The sequence below is a fragment of the Alligator mississippiensis genome, chromosome 1, assembly GCF_030867095.1.
Source record: "Alligator mississippiensis isolate rAllMis1 chromosome 1, rAllMis1, whole genome shotgun sequence".
Taxonomy (NCBI): Eukaryota; Metazoa; Chordata; order Crocodylia; family Alligatoridae; genus Alligator; species Alligator mississippiensis.
Window position 1 is genome coordinate 350754242 of NC_081824.1, and position 22610 is coordinate 350776851.

Genomic DNA, 22610 nt, shown 5'->3' on the forward strand with positions numbered 1-22610 from the left:
TAGCTAGGAGTTACCAATTGCTATTTAAAACTCTCTTTTTTTCAACATTACGTATCCATCAAGAAATCAGTATTTCCACTGCTTCAAGTTATATATTCCGGACAACGACAGGACTAAAGACCCTTATTCTTCTCAGCTTGTCTGGATCTTTATCTATCTTCCTCCCCCAAATTTCCTGCCTCAGGCAAGAGCGTACTGGCCTTAAGATTGTAGAAGGAAAAAATGAGGACATCAAAACAGTCTCTTACTAACCCACTGACTCTCTTTTTAAGCTCAGGTTGACCTTCACCTATTTCTCTCTCTCTCTCTCGCTTCTGAACTACGTAGTCTGATTAGGGAGTGTAGCGGCAACACAAGGCAATTTTAGTTATTTTTTGGACAGGCCCGCAGAACAGGCTTTTGCCTCTGTTCTCAAATGTCTAAGGATCTTGGGATCACAACAGATGAAAACACTTTTCATTCAAAAGCTTGTCTAAGTCTGTCCCAACCATGCGCTCAGTTTAGTAGAAGAACCCACTGAATAAAACGAATCTTTGTCTCTTGCATCAGGATCTTGGGACAAGTTATGGAGATGAGCATTTGGGCTAGAGCCATCAAGGTGGTAGAGGTGATATCTTTTATTAGACCAAGCAGATAGTTGTAAAAAAAAATTATTTATTTGCTCAGGATAGAGCTGACAAACAAATCACGGATGTATTCAGCTGTTGGGTGTCTGGCTGGGCTCCTTCACGGTTCTGCTCCAGCAGGGAACCTACCCCATGGGGTTCTTCCCTTAAATGCTGACAACCACTTTACCCTTCCAAGGCCAGTCTTGGAGAAGAAAAGGACTAGGAACATTTCCTGAAGAAAAGCTTGCTCACCTTCTCCTTTATAATAATTGGTATTATTGTCCTTCATTGTTAATAAGCATTGATTGCATTTTCACACCACCTTACCCAAAAAGGTTTCCAGACCTGGTTAAAAACAGAGCTACTAAAAAAAACCACTGACATTTAAACCAGAATGATACAAGGGGGTGTAGGCTGTAGCTGTGTTGGTCTGAGGCGGAAGGAAGACATGGTTCTTTGGGTGAATCCGATAGCTTTTATTAGACCAACTTAAATAGTTGGAAAAGTTTTTTTCCTAGCAAGCTTTTTAAACCCGAAAGCTTGTTATGGAACTTTTCCCTCCAACTATTTAAGTTGGTCTAATAAAAGATACCAGAATGATACAGTGCCCCCACTCTGGGGCAGCTGTCAGTTTCCTGGAGCCCAATGTTTGGCTCCCAGAGCCAGGGCAGCTTGTTCCTTGCTCTCTCCCGCTAGCACCAGCTTCCCGGCTCTGCCACTGGGACTTGCATTTGCCCAGCACCACAGCTCAGCGAAGACCCGAGGCTGCCCCGACACTGCCACCCTGCTGCCCTGGGGCTCGCCGGCTTGCCCCTGCCCCCTAGCGCGGGGCGCCACTCAACGAACCCCGCAGCTCGAGTTCCCCCTCCCTCCTCGCGCTTGGGGCGGAGGGGTGGGGCCACCCGCGCGAACAAGCCAATGAGCGGCGAGGCCGGGCGCTCGCTGACTAACGAGACAGCGGCGGCGGGAGAGGAGGGAATGTAGAAGGCTGGGTCTGTTGGCTGGAGGCTGCAGTCTCACTCAGGGGGAGGCACCCCGCGCGACCGAACCAATGAGCGGCGACGCCGGGCGCCCACTGACCAATGAGACGGCGGCGGCGGGGAATGTTGAGCCGGGGGGGCGGGGTGGCGCGCGCTGTTCCCCGCGCCCCCTGGCGGCAGGCGCTCTGTACGCGCCGCACCGCACCGAGTCGCTTGCTCGCCTCGCCCCTGCTACTGCCGCGGGCTGCGTCTGGCTGGCTGGAGACGGAGCTGGGCGCAGCGCACCATGGCGGTGGAGGAAGAGGGGCTGCGGGTCTTTCAGAGCGTCCGGATCAAAATAGGTAGGGGCCGCCTTGCAAGAAAGTGCCTGAAGTTTCTTCCTTTGCGAAGTGGGGGATGCTGCAGCCTCCCCTGCGAGCCCGGGCACCTGGGGGGCGGCGGGGTGTGCAGCCCCCTGCCCCGGGACACGCCGGGCGCCCCGGGGTGCTGGGGGAGAAGCGCTGTCCCCAGACCGCAGGGTTAGAAAGTGAGCGGGCAGCTCGGCTCGGCTCGGCTCGGCTCCCCTCGGCAGTGCTCTGACTGGCCGGGAAATCCCTCCTTCCCCTCGCAGCATCGGCCCCGCACGAGGTCACCGAGTCCAGCACCCGGCTCCGACCAGGGCCAGCCCTAAGTAAATCACCCCAGCCAGGGTTCTGCCTAGCCGGCTCTTAAACCCCCCCAAGGATGGAGAGTCCAGCTCCCTGTCTGGGTAGGAAGACGAAGCCCGGATCCAAGGGCAGCGCTTTAGTTTTTTCCCCTTTTCGATTTTATTTTTTATCCCCCCCCCCCCCCCCCCCCATACATGGCAGCAGGCTCCGAACGTCAAAGGGAACCAGGGGGCCTGAAGTGCCCACCAGGGATCCTCCTGGGAGCGGAAGGGGGTCAGGTGCCTCGTTCCCCTCGGTTTTCTCTCTGGGGCCTTTTGGAAATGCTGGCGAGCTATTGCAAAAGCGACTTTGCTGTTGCCAGCGGTCGTGTCGGACAAAGTGAAATGTCTTGTTGCAGGGAAAATTGATTTGCATGAGGCATGCCACCTATGTCACGGAGCGGGGCGTAGGTGAGCTGTCTGTTCTGACCCATTGTGAGAAGTCAGAATCTGCAACTACTAGGGTGAAATGCGACGGCAGTGTGAAGGAGGGGGTTGGACTAGATGACCTCCTGAGATCCCTTCCAACCCTTCTTTTCTCTCATTCTATGAATGAAGTTGGTGTGCGGGCATTTCTTGTCACTTTTCCCAAAAATGTATTCAGGGAGTCTGTGCTCTACGAGGGAGTTGGACTTGCTTTCAAGTTAAAAGATATCGTGTTATATCTTTACTGATGGTCTTATTGCTAGCCCATTCATTCCTCGTTTAATAAGACTGGACTAAAGAAATAAGAATTTTCCTCCATTGCTTCTTCCTACCATTTTGCATGGGAGAGAAGCATGGTTCAGGTAGTAACACCCTGACTATGCTTCACTGAAAGGATAACTGGTATTACCTTATGTAGATGCCTGCCATAATTAGAATATGGTGATCCTGACAGAGATTTAATTTTAGCAACAAAAGCTAAAAGGTTTGAGATTAATTTGATTAAAGCATCCACCAAAAATAATCCTACTACAGGTTTCAGTATCTGAAACCCTATTAGATTAATGGATTTGATTATGCAGTACTACAGTAGTGATTCATCACCGCTTATCTACAGATAAAGCAGTCAGAGGCTATGAATGTGTTGTTGATACTAGGTACCTTCTGCTGCTTTAAAAAAATAAAAGATCAAATCCTCTCCCCGCATGTACCTGATGAGTTACGAGTAATCCTAATGTAGCAGAGAGCAGTAATATGTACATGATCAAAGTTGATTGCTTTGTACGGTAGAGGGCGGTAGTAAATGTACACAGAAGCCAACTTGTTCCTTCTTTTGTTCACTAGTAAGGAACCCAAAGCTGTATTCATCAACGCCCATGGAAGCCATTCCTGAAGAAATGCTGGCATAATGATTGTTTAACAAACAAACATTGAACATCATTTTGGACATCAGTGCATTCTCACAGAGATGAAAGTCTTCTCAGCAGAATAGGTCTGACAGGATTACTTCAATTTTCAAAATGACCTGAAAACATGTAATTTGATGTGAGGCAGTTCTGATTTGCTAAATCTTGCTAGGATACTTCAGGGTTCCTACTTGCTACCTTAAGAAGTGGAAAGAAGCCAAGGCATGGTCTTATCAGGAAGAAAAACTTAGTTTCCTTTAGGAAGCTCTGCACGGATGATGGATGAAGGGACCACTACTGATGCTCCTTGATTTATCCAGAATTAAAGATGGGATATCAGTTCTAATAACATTTAACGGGATATGGTATAATGTTCTGTTTTTTTCTAACCATTTCCCCATTGTGGTTAGCATTACCTTAGTCTGGTTTGGATTCACTTTCAGTCTGCTGTTCTCTCTCTTTAGGACATGATCTCCTCTTAGTCTTATTCTTGCAATAGATTTATTTTCTTCTGTAGAGAATGGCACTTTTGTTTTCCTCATAGCCGTATTGTTGTCTGTACAACTCAACCCATCTCCAAATGGCCTTATATAGACTGGAGAGGGGGTGGGGAAGGGTGACAAAATAAATTCCTTTGTGACCTGCACTTGAGGGCTTTGAGAGAGTGCGGAGTTGTTACTACTCTACCTGTTACTCAGATCTTTTATTTGATTAGCAGGAGAGAGAGGGGGACATCTCATTATCTATCTGTTTCTGTTCATAACACTTCTATTTTTTTAAAATAAAATGATTTGAGACATGAAAGCAGCCTAAGAGCAAAAAGGAAAAAAATACACTCTATATGCTATTGAAGATCTGAGTTAATCTGTTCTTATTTGGCTACCTTTTCCTGCTACTGTATTCTTATGGTCCATCTTCATTGAAAATTAATTTTGCCAGAATCCTTGATGCATAAACAAAACAATGTGTCATGTAAGACTAAACAAACACTTCCTATAAGATTGGTACTTTGAGGAAGTGTGCAGCTCTGATAATTCCATGAGTCAGTGTTTCAGAACCTGAAAGGAAGCAACATAAGACTTGTGGCAGATGATTGGTTGGAAAAACTACAGAGAGAGTGCTTCTGCTTGGCAACATAACTTGTACCTTATTGTTAATAAATATGCTATACGTAATTGCTATCTTTTTTTTCTTCTTGGCTTGTGGTCATTTTGCCATTTGACTAGCTTGGACATTCAATTACAGAAAGAAAAGCAAAGTACATATCCAGAATTCTTTGTCCTTTGTTATGTAGGAAGCAGAATAGAAAATAGTAGTCCCTTTAGGACTCCAGATTCGTGAACTTAGTTTTTTAGTGTAAAACAAACAAACCCTTTGCATGTTTGTTGTTTCAAGCTATGTAAAATTATACAGCTACTATAAAGTTCTGCATTTCTATCTATAAGCCCCTCTTAGTACATGAAGACTGCTAAGCAAGTTGTCCTAAAGCAATAAAATAATAGTGCTACAATCCTATGTATCTTTTGGGGTTTCCCATATTGCATGTTGCTGTAATGTCTTAGGCCCGGTATAGCAGGCTGTTTGGTAATGGTTGAACCTTATTTTGATTACACAGAGGCCTACTGACTTCAAGAACTGTTTGTTTAAGTCAGCATGTAGATCTTGAGTACTCACCAGCAGCTGAAAAACAGCCATGAACATTTAAACTGATGTTATTCTAAGGTAGGGGTTGGCAACCTATGTCCCATGGGCCAGGTCCAGTCTGCAAACATAGGGCTTCAGCAGCCAGATGCATCTAGTTTGGGTTAGAGGCGGGTGGGTGCCAGGATTTAGCCGCTGCTGCCTGTCACAACCCAAAGTTGTGATTTTTTTTTTGTGTGTGCGCTTCGGCACTGCTAAATTATTTTCCCGCTAAATTGCAGCTTCTTTGCATGGTGGAGTTTTCTGCTGCAGAAGAGAACCCCGGTGCAACGGAGAATTTCCCGCCAATTTGTAGCTTTTTTTGTATAGTGCATTTCTTTTTGCATCTAAGAAATGCTTGGTGCAAAGAGTTCCTGCCATTTGTATTCAAATTCGAGCCACATTACTGGTTCACATTAAATTATGCACACGTGGCGGCTAGCGATTGGCTTGCTAGCCGTATAAGAAGCTTGTGTGGTTTCCGCCCAAGTTGGAGGACTCCACAAACACCAGGAGGAGGAGACTTCACGCTGTGTGAAGATCTCTAAGCGCTGCGGATCCTCACGGACCCAACGCGTTTCTTAAAAGGCAATAGAGGCTTGACTAGCCTCTGGCCTCTCCCCATCGCCGATAGATTCCTAGATGTATCCCTTCCTGCACGAGAAACAGACGAACCCACAGAGCTTCAACAACTCCGTGGGTTCGTACAACAAGTTTGCTCTCTCCCACGGAGCTTCAACAACTCTGTGGGAGAGAACGAACCTGTCATAGTCCTCTAACGAGGATTTAAGCGGAGCTGTACCTGGAAAACTGTCCAGCCTACACCACGACCACCTTTGGTGTAAGTAAGCAATCTTTAAATCAACCACTATGCGTCTGTGACTAATTCTAGCTCGCCCCCGGTCTTCTCCGACCCCGTGTGCCCGGGCTGCTGGCCACAGCCCGCGTGTGCAAAGACGGCCCCGGACCGCTCCCGGCCCACACACTGCCATTGCTTTTCCCTGCGGTGGCACAAGGATAGTGTCCATAGCTGGTATTTTTCCCTGCAACAGTGTGGGACTTTGGCAGTAATTGCTTTCCCCTGCCACTGTGGGGATGAGTACTGGCTGCAGACACTCTCCCTGTGCTGCCATGGAGAAAAGCATGCTGCTAGGTGCTTTTTCCATGCAGCAGCTGGGAAAAGCAGTGGCGATGGCTTGGTCCTAGCACCCACCTACCGTGCACTGGGCTGCTTCTGACCCAAAATTAAAAAGGTTCCTGCCCCTTGTTCTAAGAAGGTTTGTTGATAACACCAGATTAACTTCTCTACTACTTTTGATAAATGACACACAAACTTCATCTTTTCCTGTCACAGGTAACCTCTGGTCTAAAGTTCACATCTGAAGCATGAGTAGAAAGAAGTAGTTAACCATGTTAATTTGAAGTCAGGCAGAAGGCAGGGCAGGGTGGCACCTTAAAGATTAATTCATTCAGAAATGCATAAACTTTTGTATGTAATGGCTTACTCTGTCATGTGACTGCATAGGTGCCTATGCCTGTGCCAGGTCTGGGCGGTGAGGAGCTGCATTGGGTCTGGACAGCTGGAAGCTATGCCTTTGCTGTCGCTTCTTCCTGTGCTTTCTACTCTCCCTGGCTGCAGTGGTGGCGCTTCTAGTTGGTGGGGAACCAACCTGGGGCTGAGCAGTTGGAAGCAACATCCATGGTGCTGTTGTTTCTCTCTGCCTCTCCTCACCTCTGCAGTGTGGGTACAGCTCCCCACCAGCTGGAAACTCCATCCACACTGCCACCAGGAAGAGCAGAGAGATGGAAGATGCATCTGAACCATCATCACTTCTCCCCAGCTTCTCAGCCCTTCCAACTTCTTGGTCCTGTTGCAGGCCTGGGCAAAGGGAGAGCCCTTTGGCTTTGTGGGATGGATCCAGTGCCTCTGCAGGCAGGAGGTGGCCTGTGGGTCACTTGTTGCTGACCACTGCTGTAAACTATTGGATGTTAGAGTAGACTTGAACTTGTGACTTTCTGTTCCTCCCATTAATGAATCACTTGTGACATGTCCTAGTCTCTTGATAGTGTAATTTGTAAAATGAGTGTTCAGAAGTCATGTTTATGATGACTTGCAGACTCATAAAAGTCATGTAAGTCAGTTCAGTGCTGAGGGGCATAGTTTATGAGGCTCTCGCCATATACAGTACCTCATTGTTTGGGGTAAACCTTTTGGCTCACTTCTGAATCCTCCGGCCACTTTTTTTTGTGATGGAGATGGAGGGTACCAAAGAGGACTTCTGGATACAAAAAACTTGGCACTCCCTCTCCAGTAAGCACAAAGGCCACTAATGGACAGCAACGTAGGTGTGTGGTGGGTACCAGGGCAAAACTGGCATCACGAGTGCCTGGCTACCAAGTTACACCACTGCTAATGAAAACCTCTTTACCTCTGAGAAGATGGTACTTTTGGTCCTTGTAAATACTGTAATGCAGTGTCAGATTTAGAAATAGAAGAGAAAGAGGAATAGAGGAAGCCAGGTTGAATTTTAGAAATTATCAGTTTGGAAAGAATGCTTTATTTCTGACATGGATCACTGTGGAAGGAGTAAAAACAACTAAATCTGTGCACTGCACAGAGATGAAGCAAATGTAGAAGCATCAGTTAAAATGTGCAATAAAACATTTTCTTAGTGAGTGCTTTCTTTTCTCCTTAATATATGTTTTAGAAAACAGTTACTTTGAAGAATGCATGCTGTGTGAATGATAGAGTAATGATCTATTTTGCAGTCAGTAGCCCAGCAAGTGATGGAACTAAAGAAAATTAATTGCATTTCCTGGAATATATTCAGGAATTCATGAGATCAGTGTTACATATTGAAATGTTAACAAGTACAGCTTAAACTGATGCTGCTTAGTGTATAAAGAGTGGGGAAGCAATTCAAATTGCTTTTCATATTGTCTGCTGTGCTAGAAATTATTTAAGGTATAGGCCTGACTAGTTTTGAGAGGCTTCAGAATAGTATATGCAGGGTTTGGGTTTTGTTTTTTTTATCCTTGTGGCTCACTAGTTCAAAGTTTTGTTTTTTTCCAGTTTGGTAGAAAACAGTTACACTGCTATTTGTTTTTTGTTCACTGTGCTGCATGAAAGGTATTGTGGCCTACTCCCTTTCTAGGGAACAGACTATATCTATAGCTCTTACCAAATCTATGAGCAGGGAAAAAAAAGAACAGACTTGAAGAAGATTCTATCATCTGACCCTGAAGGATTGCCCCCCCTCCAAGGAGGGCTGAAGTGCATATGATGCAGCATGGGAAAGATTTCTCAGCTGTTGTTTTGCTATCCCTTGTTTATACGAGTAAACAGAGTCTGGTAGTCTTTGGGGAGTCAGTCTGGTATCTTTCATGATTTGTAAATTAACACGTTTTATGTAAAAAATGATTAAGTTGTATTTGGGAACAAAAGCCAAGATGACTCAGTTTCTGGAGTGTCTGGAAGGTGAATGCCTTAATAGCTAAGGTTAGTAGGTCAGAAAAACAGATTAATTCAGGACGACACTAGGGAGTCTGAACATAACTTCCTGGTTTTTTCCTTTTCTAGAATTAATGGACAAACATGCTCTCTTTTGATCTCTGTTTACAGTTAACTAATGGTGACTCTCCTTGAGCCTTCAGAAATCTAGCTAGGTTACTAGCTTGACTGTCAGGGTGTTAACGTTTTCTTCCATGGCATTTGATATCCTACAGCATTTACCATTCTTCAGAAAGTGTTGCCCGTTGCATTAAAGTAGTTTTTAAACTAGTTTTTATTGATGGGCAAACAAATAAATACTCAGCTTCTTGAATCATGTTAATAATTCCCATACTTAGTAAGTCTCTTTCTAGTGTTGTTCTGATACTAATTTCTCTCAAGTTTCATGTGTCAGTTTGTGACCTCTCATCTGTTACATACAGTCTGATTAAACTACTCAGGAAGGCTGACTTCTTTCTGAAATGCATGTTTTCAATATGACAAGCTAACCGTGACCACAGACTTGCAATCTGCTTCTATATAACACAAATATTAAAATTGCTTCACTCTGCTCTGTGGCTACAAAGGATTAAAAATATGGCAAGCTGCTCAGATGGGGCATGGTCTCAGGGCCACATTTACAGCAGATTATTCCTTGTACCACATGCTGGATCCAGTCATGCCAACTCTGTCATTGGATGCTGTTTTTTATATATGCCACTAAAAATTGTAAAATGTAAACAGTGTTACTTTTGATTATCCTGCTTTCATGCTAAGAAATAATATTTTATTTTTCCAGTTTACATTAAAAACAGTACATAAGGATGAATTATTTTATACATGTTTGATTATGAATTTGCCACCATGCCAGGGAAACTATCCTTCAAGGAAAATATTCTTTTTTGTGTAGGTGGGAGGTATAGGTATGCTAACTAGCTGCTGTGGCTTCATAGGGGAGAATCTTTTCCTCCACACTCTTGCCCAGCACTACTTGCTAAATGAAGCACCTTTCTTTTAGTTAGATATGGCAATTTGCTGAGGAGCACATTACCAGTTTTAATACATCCCACTCAGATGTCTGAGAGGACAAAACTGTACAGAAGTCTCAGACAATGTAAAGATAAAGAACAAATGAAGAGGTGATTCTGTTTAAAAAGAAAACAAACCGCATGCAAGTTCACAAGTGTTTTGCAAGCTACTTCCTAGTTAGTCCTGAATGTGCAGCAAAACTAGATATGAATCAGCAGTCAAAAAGAGAAGAAACTCTTAAGCTCCCAGGGGTGTTAATATTACTAACACCAGGGAAAAGGAACAGATCTCTTGGGTGTTAAGATTAAAATGAACTATCATTATACAGATCTGAAGGTACCTTTCGAACTTGCCCGTCCTCACCTCTTGGGCCAATTGGTTGTTTTGGCATACAACTCATTTTAGTTATAAGAAGAATTGTTTTGTTGGAACCATTTGTTACTGGTTCTTTGAATTGCCTTGAGGAACTTCACTTCATGGAGGAGGGCAGAAAGTCAGAGCTGAATGGATCTGACACCCTTGGTTTGTCCATTCCCTTTGGTAAAGTACAATGCTAAATGTGGCATATCTACAAAAATGAGTCCTATAATTGTCTTTTCCAACATGGGGATGAGAGGCAGGCAGGAGAAAAGAGAGCCTTGGAATAAAGGGAGCTATATGTTTCTTGAGCTCAAATGTTGCCAGAGTTTGCTGGGGGAAAAAAAACAAGTATTAAACAGTTAATCTGTTTATAATGACTCAAGAAGACAAATAAAACTCTAATAGCAATATTATAATGCTGTAGTATTAAGAAACTGTAGCCTGCTGATTTGCATCCTACAAATGACTCAAGGGACCAGGACATTTTAATAGATCATTAAAACATGCCCTGTTATTTTGTAATGCTATATTTAAACCTGCTATGTTTAGAATTTTATCCATTTTGGGTACAAAGCTTGGTAAATGTTTTAGCAGTAGTAATAGTCACTCTTGTGAAGCTAAGAAGCTGGTTATGGGCTTCTGCTTTCTTACCATTTTTAACATTTTAGCAGTACTAATAAAAGTCCACCTATTTTATCTGTTCTTAATGACTGTTTAGCATTATGGAGTGGTACCTAGATTTAAATTCCATTGGTCAGCCTGACTTCTTTTTTTCAAACCAAACTTATCCTCTCCCCCCAAGTCACCACCAAAAGCAAACCACTTCCCTGAAACTTCAGATGTTGTATCATCCCACATGAGAGGTTTTTTGGGATGTTTGGCAAAACCAAAAAAAACTGTTTTAAAATTCTGGTGGTCTGGAAACGCTTCTTAAAGTTCATGTGTGGAAACACATTTGTGGACCTTTGTGTTTCCAAAATAACTTGACCTAGAAACTTAAAGCTTTTAGGTTGTTTTGGCGTCAAAAAGAAAAACCTTATTTTTTAGGGAGTGGTAAGAAAAGGGGAAGTGAAGTGGGTAAAGAAACCAAAATATATTGGGCCTATCTAACTTCCAGGGTTAGAAGGTTGGAGGTGCCAGTTTTTAAACCTTATTTTCAGTGATCTAGTCTCTGACTTTTGTATCTGTCTAATTAGGTCAATTTTGAGACTCATCTGGTGGTTTACTTCAAATTCGTGTCTCCCACAGATAGTGCATGCACAGAAGGAAGGGCGAGTGACTGTTCCTTCTGGCTGATGGATAGCAGCTTCTTCAGCCCCACTTTCTGGGAGGGGACCTCAGTAGTGCAGTGATGAGAAAAGAAGCTGGGTGGCCAAGGAGAGTAGGAACAGAAAGTCTTGGATTGAGGGGGAATACATGGATTGAATGAGGACTGTAGTTAAGGATGTGTTTATACAGGTGTGGAAAGAACTGGCAGATTGTGTTGGTGGTATTACATAGTGTAAAACATGCATATACTGTCAGATACTATGTAATGCTTATGTCCATCCATATAAGAAAATTCATTATTGGCTTAGAAGAGAGATGTTGGAGGTTTTCAACCTTTGTCTAGCCAGGTTTTCAAGACCTGGCTAGACAAAGCTTTGGCTGGGATGACCTAGTCCTGCTTTGAGCAGGGGTTGGACTAGATGACCTCCTGAGGTCCCTTCCAACCCTAATTTTCTATGATTCTACGATTTTTTTTAAAATTATATGAAATATGGCAAAAAATGTAATACTTTCTTTTGGTATTCACTTCAGCTAATAATTTGAGGAGAAAAGAACGTTGTATTATAAAAATATGAATTCTGTTTCTGGTATTTTAATATGTTAAAGAATTAGAAAATTTTCTCATGTCCGTATCACATCTTGTAGTGTGTGAACCATTGTTACAGTATCTCAGACACGTTTCCTGCTGAAGTCATGGTTATGCTTTTTGTCACTGCTTGCTTCTCAAGAATATTTCAAAACCTGCTTGAAAGAAGTCCGCCTTAGAAGACCATCATTTTTGTGTCAGTTTGTCTTCCTGTTTCAAAAAAGGAACTTGCAAAATTCAGGAAATTTGGTTATATAAAATGCTTCAGTTACTCATGAAAGATTTCTCTTCCTAATATTGTTGTGAATACTAAAAACCAAAGTCGGTAATTCTCTAAGGGTATAAACTTTTGGCTATGCTAGCAAGTAGCTACCGCAAGTTCCTACTGGCTTTCAGTTTTCCCCATAGGCCTTTAAAGCAAATGATAGTAACCAGTATTTTTAGTGACCTCTGATCAATTTTGTTTTCCATTGGCTAATTGTTTCAGCTTAATATTTCAAATGTAGAAAAAAAGACCACTTAAAACACTGTTTGCAGGTGTGCTTCCTACGTCATTTATGAACTCTTGCATGCAAATGCATGTGAAATGACTCTTAGGTTTTAAAGTAACTCTTATTTTTGGAAGGAGGAAAGGAAAAAGACTGTTACAATCCTGCTTCTAAACATGATATATTTTCAGAAGTATAACTAGAAGTTGCTTGTAGTTGCTTAATTTTAAACAAGAGCTCCTAGAGAAAATGGATAATGGTTGCCTTTACAGGACATCAGTTTGATTTCTAGCTAGTATTTCCCAGCTGGTGTTGGAGTACATCTGGAATCTATGAAATTCCTTTCTTTGTTCATCATTTCCTGCTTCATTTGGTAGTACAGTGCAGGGTTTTGAAGCCTGTTTCTCTAGGTATTTTATTATAAGGTGCGTTCTTGAAAATTTACTGACTTCCTAATAGCGGTCATGTGGTAGTGATTTATAGTATAGTATAGGTGGGTTTTTTTGTTGTTGTTTTTGGGGGTTTTGTGTTACACTTTTAAATCTTGGGTTGTTGGTGTTTTTTTTTTTCCCCTTTTCTTTCAATATCTCACTCCAAGTTGGCCTCCTGGAGTCCCTGGCAATAATTCAGTGTTCAGAGGGTTAGGGAGGAGGGAGGTAGAAAGAGGAACAGAATCTGCTACAGTGAATGAAAGCACCCTTTCTTAATCTCTAACCATAGAACCAATGTGTGATACAAAACTGAATCGGTTGTATAGAAAATGCAGTGTATGAGTTCTTACAGTTGCCCAGTTCACTTCTCATTTGGAAATTTAGTAGCAGCTATAAAATAGCGTAACCAAAACCTTGAAAAGCATTTTTTTATCTTTTTGAGACCATTACAATGTTTGGGTGAGTTGGAGACCCGTACAATAACAGTAGTTGAGGAAAGTGGATGAGACGGTGGGTGTAAATTGTATTGTTGCAGACAGAACATGCCAAGGAGCTGTGGGAATGCAGTTGTTTGATAGAAGTTAGTTTATATTTTTTGCAGTGCTATGTTAGTGTCTACTAGCAAAGCATTGAATAATGAATGTTTGAAGCCTGAACTTTTCCTGCTCCCAATATTGGTGGACCATGTACATTTTCCATAGTAAATGGAAGTGCAGGTTCAGTAGCTGATGATTTGCTCTTCCATTTTACTGTCTAGTTTCTACCATAAACATTCCCAAGATTAGCCTTTAAACAGCAATACTCTGGTAATGATAACTGTCTGTTGGTTTAACTTACACTAGAGATTCACAAGCTTTTTCATAAGTTGGACCCCCTTAATTACAAGTGACCTTTGAGCATTTATCACAAATGTCCAAACTACCCTTCACTTCCATTTCAAATTGTTGGACCTCTCAGTGACTGCTACAGCAATTGCGTACACAGAGAACTTAATATTAAGGAAGTATTTATTTTATTTTTAGCTGTCTTGCTTAATGCAATTTAACAGATAGTAACAAGGAGAGCTAATACTGAATGACCTGCCAGCTTTCTACAGACCACATTTTGAGAACTGCTGACTCCAGCTATCTTTCTTTCTTGTCTATTGATTTTTAACATGCTTTTAATGGAAACAGTGTATCACTAGTTGCACTAAAAGGCTTGTAAATATAGTAGTCCTATAATTACACTTAAACAGAACAACCACTTCAGCTAAAGAAGTCATTTATTTTGCTTCAGGAGATGCACAAAAGAAGTTAAGAACAGTCAAGCCTCAATAATTATGTGAAATTAGTTCTTTATAGGGGAAGATGCACCTTTAAGTCTGTGATATACAATGTTACGATTTTTTTTCATTTAACAACAGTAAAGCCTCTGAGTAAAATAATAATACAGATATATTACTGAAAATTGGCTGTGGCATTGAGATGGAGCTGGCTGCAGTGATAGGATAAGCTGTTCCTGATTCTGAGAAACATATAAAATTATGGTAACACTGATAAGCAGGGACCCTGGTTTTCTCTGATTTAACCCCCCCCCCCCTAATTTTTGGTTTAAAAAAAAAGTAACCCCAAATTCACATTTTCACATGATTTGAATGAAACACCACTAATATATAGGTATGTGTGTGTATATATAGTGGTGTACAAAAAACTAGAACTCGTGGTTCCAGAATGATACCTTTTATTACACCAACTGGAAAATGGCAAGAAAATTGTCCTTTTCTGCAAGCTTTCGGGACCAAAGTCCCTTCGTCAGGCTGTGGGAGAAGTGTAGATGGTACAAGATGGTAAAAAGTCCCTATAGGTAGGAAATAAACTTCATTTTTGCACAGAGGGAGCTGAAGATGGAAGTCTGTCCCTCTGGGTCCATGAGTGTCTTTGTGAGCTGTGTTGAGGAGCTCTTTGATGTGTTGATCAAGTAAAATTCCTTCCCTGGAGGTGTCAGATGGGAGGCAGGGAGGCCAAAAAAACTCCCTTGTTGTTCTGCAATGAGGTTTAAAATCCAAAAGCTGCTTTTGGATTTTAAACTTCATTGCAGAACAACAAGGAAGTTTAACCGAGACAGTGGGGACAGTGATTCGAATCACTGGATCTAATTGCTGTCCTCCAAATCGGCCAAGTCTGAATCGAATACTTCCCTATTTGCACAGGCCTAGTAGTAATCAGTGGCTCGATACCAGCTGCCAACCACACGTGGAGTGCCCCAGGAGTCTGGGGGATGGTTTTGTTTAATATCTTTATCAGTGACTTGGAAGAGTCAGAAGTTGGGATAGAGTGCACCCTCAGCAAGTCTGCAGGTGACACCAAGCTGGAGCGAGTAGTAGGTACACTGGAGGGTAGAGCTAGGAGTCGGAGAGACCTAGACAAGTTGGAGGATTGGACCAAAAGAAATCTTACGAGGTTCTGTAAGGACAAGTGCAAAGTCCTGCACTCAGGACAGAACAATGCCAGGTCTGGGGACCAACTGGCTAATTAGCAGCTCTGTAGAAAAGGACCTGGGGGTTACAGTGGACAATAAACAGAATAATGAGCCAACAGTGTGCCCTTGTTGTGAAGAAAGCTAATGGTGTACTGGGCTGCATTAGTAGGAACGCTGCTACCAGCTACAGGGAAGTGATTATTCCTCTCTATGTGGTACTGGGTAGGCCACATCTGGAGTAGTGTCCAGTTTTGGGCCCCCCACTACAGAAAAGATGTGGACAAATTGGAGAGAGTCCAGTGGAGAACAATGAAAATGGTTAGGGGGCTAGGGCACAAATGAGAGGCTGAGGAAACTGGGCTTATTTAGTCCACAGAAGAGAAGCCTGAGAGAGGATTTAATAGCAGTCTTCAGCTACCTGAAGGGGTGTTTGAAAGAGGATGTAGCTAGACTGTTCTCAGTGGTGGCAGAGGACAGAACAAGGAGCAATGGTCTCAAGTTGTAGCAGGGGAAGTTTAGGTTAGATATTAGGAAAATCTTTCTTACTAGGAAGGTAGTAAAACACTGGAACAGGTTACTCAGGAAGCTTGTGGAATCCTTGTAGGTTTTTAAGATCTGATTAAACAAAGGCCTTGGCTGGGATGATCTAGTTGGGGATGGTCCTGGTTTGAGCAGGGTGTTGGACTTGATGACCTCCTGAGGTCCTTCCTTCCAAGCCTAATTTTCTGTGATTCTATGCATGATCTATCCTTTGACTTGACCCAGCTAGTGCCATTTTAGTCTCAATTCAAAAGCTATCATGAGCTGTGTGTTTGTTAGCATATAGTCTATTCAACCTATTATATACACCCTTTTTATCAATAATGGATAGTATTATCTGTCAACAATCTCTGAAAGGAAACTGGATGAATGTTCGCTCAAGCCAAATCCTGGAAAAAAAGTGACGATGGTAGAAATTATGACACCCCTGTTTTTGAGGGAATTACCTTGGTGGTCAAGATGGCATTCTGTCTTAACATCCCACTGCACTCATTTTAGCTTTTGGACACCTGTGTAGTAACCTGCAAAGGAATCCTTAATTTGGCCATCTTTTCCTGTCAACCAGATAGTTTTGTGTTGTGCTTTCAGTACTTGGACCTGATCCATTCTGTAGCTAGTTACTTCCTGAGAGAAGCAATCTGAAAAGAGCTGTTTCTAAAACCCTGTATCCCAGTTTGAGTTGCAACAAATTCCAGATCCATTATACAACATCAGTGCAGTATTTAGTAATTTTTGGTATTGCATCAGTAAAGAGTTGCTAAGAAATCCAGAGTATTTTCACAGTAAAATAGTGCTTCATTTAAAAACATGGAAAAACTTTATTTCTGGTGGGGCAGAAATTCTATGTATTGTCCAACACCTCTTCCTTGGATTATGTGTGTATATAAAATGTCATAACTTTCTAGAATGCACTGAAAGTAAAATACTAAGTGAATGACAGTTTATTTTCAACTCGGGACAGACCTGAGTACTTGGCTGCTCTTTTATTGCTCAGTAAGATAATAGATCACATACATATTTTTTCTGCTGGGTGTGCAGGTTTTTTATGCTGAATATCTTGCTTCCATTTGAGAGAACTGAAAGATTAACACTTGTCACTATAAAATATTGTTGTCACCTTTTTGAGGGAGGAAGGGGGGGGTAAGGGGTGAGTCTGTGCAGCAAACAATGGAAGTACAATCTTACTTAGGAGAAAAGCCTTTGGGCCAGATGGTGACTTGCTCATCCCATGAAATTTTATTCAGATTTAGCTGAATTATAAACTTGCCCTTTTCCATTTCTTCCTTTCATTGTTACTGCTTAATGCTGGCAGCATGACAAAACACCTAAATGCTCAAAGGCCAAGCCCCTGCGGCAGCAGCATATGCTGCATTAGAATCTCCTGGGGGCAGAAAGTCAGTTTGGTAGAGTGTGTACTCAGGAAATGAAATAGTGCCTTGTATGCAGGATCCCTGGGCTAGATCCAGTTAGGTACATCATGGCCAGAGTGGACCTCAGATTCAGAGCTGGACCCCTAGAGTGTCTGTCCAGTGCCTGGGTACAGTTAAATGTCTCAGAAGAGGTGTTCTAGAAAATCTACCTGCTGAGCAGGAAGTCATGTGGAGCTAGCCATTGGGAAACTGAGCTCAGGAATCATTCTCCTTCCCTCTCTGGGGCTTGGACATCAGTGCTGCAGAGATATATCTTTGTTCCTTCAGGATTTAGTGGCTGGTCAGTGTAGATACTTGCAACTGTTCTTTGAAAGGAGGGAGCATGGGTGGCTTGTTTTATTTAAATGAACAAAAAACACTCAAACAAACCATAAACAAACAATACATGAGAGTGGGAAGAGAAGGCAGTGCCCATCTTATTGGCTTACTGGGTAGTGCACATGCCGGGCACCGCTTCAAGAACTGTGTATACATTTTTTATTTATTTTTTTTTACTTTAAAGAGGTATAGGATTTTATACCCCACTCCTGCCACCTCCCTGAAATAGTCTTGGGAGAATAGACTGAAACCTAGAACTTCACCCTCCTCATTAGGTCGTTTAAATCACTAGGATATAGAATCAGCCTCCCTCTGCATGCACTCTTTCTAGCCTTCTGGTTCAGAAATTTCTTTTGACACAATGGCAATGGAGAGGTATAGAGTGCCCCTAGCTAGTCTAGCCTGCTTCTCGGAAGTGCAAGATGTAGGTTTTACTATCCCCTCCCTCTGCCTCTGATAGACTGAGGAGTTTAACCCCAGTTCCCCTACTTTTTGGGTGAATGCCATTAAGCGTATATATAAAATGGGCACCATCACTTCATTCTTCTCTTCTAGTGGCTGCATTCTAATCTAATATTATAAAAGCCTTAATCTATCTGTCCGTAACACTTTATTCGTGCTCTGATTGGCTGACTGAAACAGCTAATCGGAGTGCGAATACAACATTGGGACAGGAGGTGGTGGCATGGCAGAGCTCTGCCATGGTGGTGTGGACACAAGACAGAGTGGGGGGGAGGGTGTCCCCCCTGCCCTGCTTCCTGGAGATGGTGGCAATGGCACAGACATAATGGAGGGGGGGGTGAGGCCAGCAGCACTGCCCCCCCCCAGCTCCCTGCAGGTGGTGACAGGGGAGGGGGGGGAGCCGAGGCCACCAGAGCTGGCTTCACCCCCCCTCGCTTCTCCTTGGAGGTGGCTGTGGTGGTGCGGGGAGGCAAGGCCATCAGTGCTGGTCTTGGCCCTGCACTGACCCCTTCTGTTGTTGCTGTCTGCAGGGTCGATCCGGGCCAACGCCATGGTGGTGGTGGTGGGGGGGAGGAAGAGTGGACCTGGGGCGATGCTGCGGTGGTGGTGGGGGGAGGGGAGGAGTGGGCCCGGGCCCAGTGCAGGGGGAGGACTGGCCTGATGTAGTAGCGGCGGGGGAGGGGAGGAGCGGGCCTCTTTCCCCCACCCTGTGTTGGCCCCAAGCCCACTCCTCCTGTCACCCCACTGCATTGGCTTGGGCCCGCTGCTCCCCCCACGCCCTCCGCTGCAGCGGGCTGGCTTCTCACCACCCTTGGGCCTGGTCCTCCCCCACACTCCCTGCATTGGGCCCAGGCCTGCTCCTCCCTGCCCTCCGTTGTTCTGTCAGGGAAGGGGGGAGTGGGCCCAGATGGGGGGAGGGGGTGGTGGCATGGGGCTCTGTCCCCTCCCCCCCATCCCAGCATTCTTGATGGTCAGTTGGCTGGTTCTAATATTATAAAAGCCTCTGTCTGTCTGTCTGTCTGTCTGTCTGTCTGTCTGTCTGTCTGTCTGTAACACTTTATTCCTACTCTGATTGGCTGCCAGTGACCTAGATGATGGCACAGAGTGCACCCTCAGCAAGTTTTTAGATGACACCAAGCTAGGGGGAGTAGTAGATATGCTGGAGGGTAGGGCTAGGATTCAGAGTGACCTAGACAAACTGGGGGATTGGGCCAAAAGGAATTTCATGAGGTTCAACAAGGACAAGTGCAAAATCCTGCAGTTCACATGGAACAATCCCATGCACCAGTACAGGCTGGGGGCTGACTGGTTGGGCAGCAGCTCTGCTGAAAAGAACCTTGCGAGGGTTACAGTGGACAGTAAACTGAATACAGGCCAGCAGTGTGCCCTTGTTGCAAAGAAGGCTAAAAGCATACTGGGCTGTATTGGCAGGTGCGTTGCCAACAGTTCAAGGGAAGTGATTATTCCCCTTTATTCAGCACTTGTAAGGCCACATCTGGAGTATTGTGTTGAGTTTTGGGTCCCCCCCACTATAAGAAGGATGTGGACAAATTGGAGAGGGCCCAGAAGAGGGCAACAAAATGGTGAGGGGGCTGGGGGACATGACTTCTGAGGAAAGACTGAGGGAACTGAATTTATTTAGCCTTGAGAAGAAGAGACTGAGAGGGCATTTAATATCAGTCTTCAACTACCTGAAGTGGGGTTTGAAAGAGGATGGTACTAGATTGTTCTCAGTGGTGGCAGATGACAGAGCAAGGAATGGCAATGGTCTCAAGTTGCTGCAAGGAAAGTTTAGGTTAGATATTACGTAAAATTTTCTCAGTAGGAGGGTAGTAAAACATTGGAACAGTTATCCAGAAAGGTGGCAGAAGCTCTATCCTTGGAGGTTTTCAAAATCCAGCTAGACAAAGTATTGGCTGGGATGATCTAGTTCTAGGGGTGGTCCTGCTTTGAGCACAGGGTTGGACTAGATGACTTCCTGAGGTCCCTTCCAACCCTAATTTTCTATGATTCTATGAGGCACTTTACACAAAATCATGACAGGCAGCCGGTAATTATATGTTTACTGTTTTTGAGTCCAGTTTGATACACCTTAAGGCAAATCTGTTAAATTTTCATAACTATCATTGGAATCAGTTGGCTTGTGTGTGTGCAAAACTGATGCTGGTGGCCTTCACTTTTAAAAAATGCCTTGTATTGCTCAGTTTGGTTTTATTAGTCTTCTTTTGAAGAACCTCAGGCGGTACCTCTGTACTAAAATAATACATAATTAAGCTAGGTAGAGGGATGTGGTGGAGAAAAGCTTTGAAATATGTTTCTATAAAAGAATTTTATTTTAAAAGTATTAAAAAGCTTCAACATTTTTCAAGAATACGGTTGCAGTTTCTATTGTTAGTTGTGGAATATGCAATAACCATTGCAGGATGATGGGAGAACTTCTCTGCTAGATTTACACGTGAAGGGGGAAGGAGGATAGTTAATTTAAGGGCTACTTTTCTGAACAAAACTAACTGCCTCCTTTTTTTTTTTTTTTTTTTTTTTAAAGACACTGTTACTGTGGACTGTGTTCTCAGCTTCCATATTAATTTCAAGGCCTTTAACATAAAACTCTAGTATGGACTCCAGGAGCAGATCAGGGGTTTATAGGCTTAGCCATAGACAACCTAATCTTATTGCTCTGGGTTCATACTCTTGAAATAATCCAGATTGGATGGTGCAGTCCTGTACCACTGTAAGGCGTTAAACAATAACAGTTTGTAAAATGAACTAAGTGGGCCAGGTCAAGCTTTCAGGTGTCATTTTTATCAGTTCATTAATTGCCTAATTAACCTTGATGGTAAATGGGTTCTTAAACTAATTATTTGGAAGATCAACCTGATTTAGAAAAGTCACTGAACATATGGCATTTATTCTGTCTAACAAGCTCCCTGAATATTTATATCTGGTCTTTTTGATACTAAGTTGTTTTATATTCATGGTTGTTTTTGCCCTACATTCTCAAAAGTTCACTGGCAAACCTAGAATTAATCCATGAAAAGGATTTTTATTTTTTGTGTGTGTGCCAGTGGTTCTCAGCCTTTCTAGATGCAAAGCACCCCTCCATAATTTTGAATTGAATGGCACTAATTTTTTATTACAGTGCACTCCTCCTTGCAGAGGAGCTAGGCAGTGGGGGCGGGGGAGCAGCCAGGCATGGAGAGCATGAACCTGCCCTTATCCGCTTATCTCCTCACTTTACCTGTGGTACGCTTCAAAGGATCTCACAGCACACCAGGATGCCCCAGCACCCTGGCTATGAGTTACTGGTGTATGCACACACGTACGTAAAGCTGCATTAAAAGAACATTATTAAGGTGGTGAAGTCAAGCACTCAAAAGATAAGTGCCGGTATTAAGGTTGTCAGGTCTGCTTTAATTTGGTCCTCTTGTGCATATGACGTTTGATGCAATCTTAAATTGAACTTGTGTTCTGTTTTTTTTTTTCCCCACAACCCCTCCTTATACAGTGTATGGGTTGGATGGTGCTCACTTAGCGAGTAGCTGTCTAGTATTTTGTTTTGCCCTCATTTTCCAGTTTGTGGCCCCATGCTTTATTGTACTCTGTGTTCAAACCTTGTTTGGAAGACAGAACTCTTAATGTCTGCTTCCTGTTGGAGTGAGTACCTTGCAATTCCCCTGAGCTTCTTAGGTGATGAATTGAGGTACAGAGTAAATATCCATGACTTTTTGGGTGCCTAATTTGAGACTTCCAAGCCCTGGTTTTGTTTGTCCCCCCAAGTACTTAGCATTATGTAGACTTGTATGTGTTCAAAGCACAGCTCTGAATTATTATTATAAATACTCACAACTTCTGCAAATCAGACCTCAAGATTTCAAGTTGAGAAACTCGGAAAATAAGGAACTCGCAAGGAGTGACCACTACTGAAAAGTCTGGTGCAAGAGGTTTCCCCTTATCACAATAAAGCTCAGGGAGAGATGGAGATCAGTTCCCCAAGACAGCTTTCAGCTGCCTTAACCATGAGACAGTCCTCTATCTTCCTGATCATCACCATGTTCCTTACACATCTTATGGCCCCAGCAACTGGGGTGGAGGGAGAGGGAGGATGAGAGATGGTGTCCTCCAGACATGTGTCACACACAGCTCTGATTCATCCCCATTCTGTTGCAGGGAGGTGGTAATGAAGGGGGAGGAACATGTGATCATGCATCTTTGCCTGGCTAGTCCAAGTGCCCCCTTTCCTTCCAGGTCCCATCTTTTGTCCTTCAGCCTTTCATTTAGCTGGCTTCCTTCTCTTTACCCAGTGTCATTCAGAGCAGAAGGGAATTGCAACGAATATCCTACCCAGACGATGCTCATTTTGAGTAGATTCTTGTAAAGCAGGCGCAGATCTTTACTGAGCGTGTCATGTACAAATTGAGATGTACTCCCCTCTCTTGGCCCCCCCCCCAAAAAAAAGTTTACAG

General features: G+C 43.3%; 1 protein-coding gene across 2 annotated transcripts in view; it reads left to right on the plus strand.

The window, feature by feature from the left end:
- Positions 1-1766: 1766 nt before the first annotated feature.
- The window catches only part of RASA3 (RAS p21 protein activator 3), a 211317-nt gene continuing 190473 nt past the window's right edge, over positions 1767-22610 (plus strand). For both annotated transcript variants that reach the window (XM_014600460.3, XM_006272479.4), the window contains exon 1: positions 1767-1929. In XM_014600460.3, coding sequence (XP_014455946.1) covers positions 1875-1929 — 55 coding nt within the window. In that variant the 5' untranslated portion in view covers positions 1767-1874. The remainder of the gene's footprint in view (positions 1930-22610) is intronic.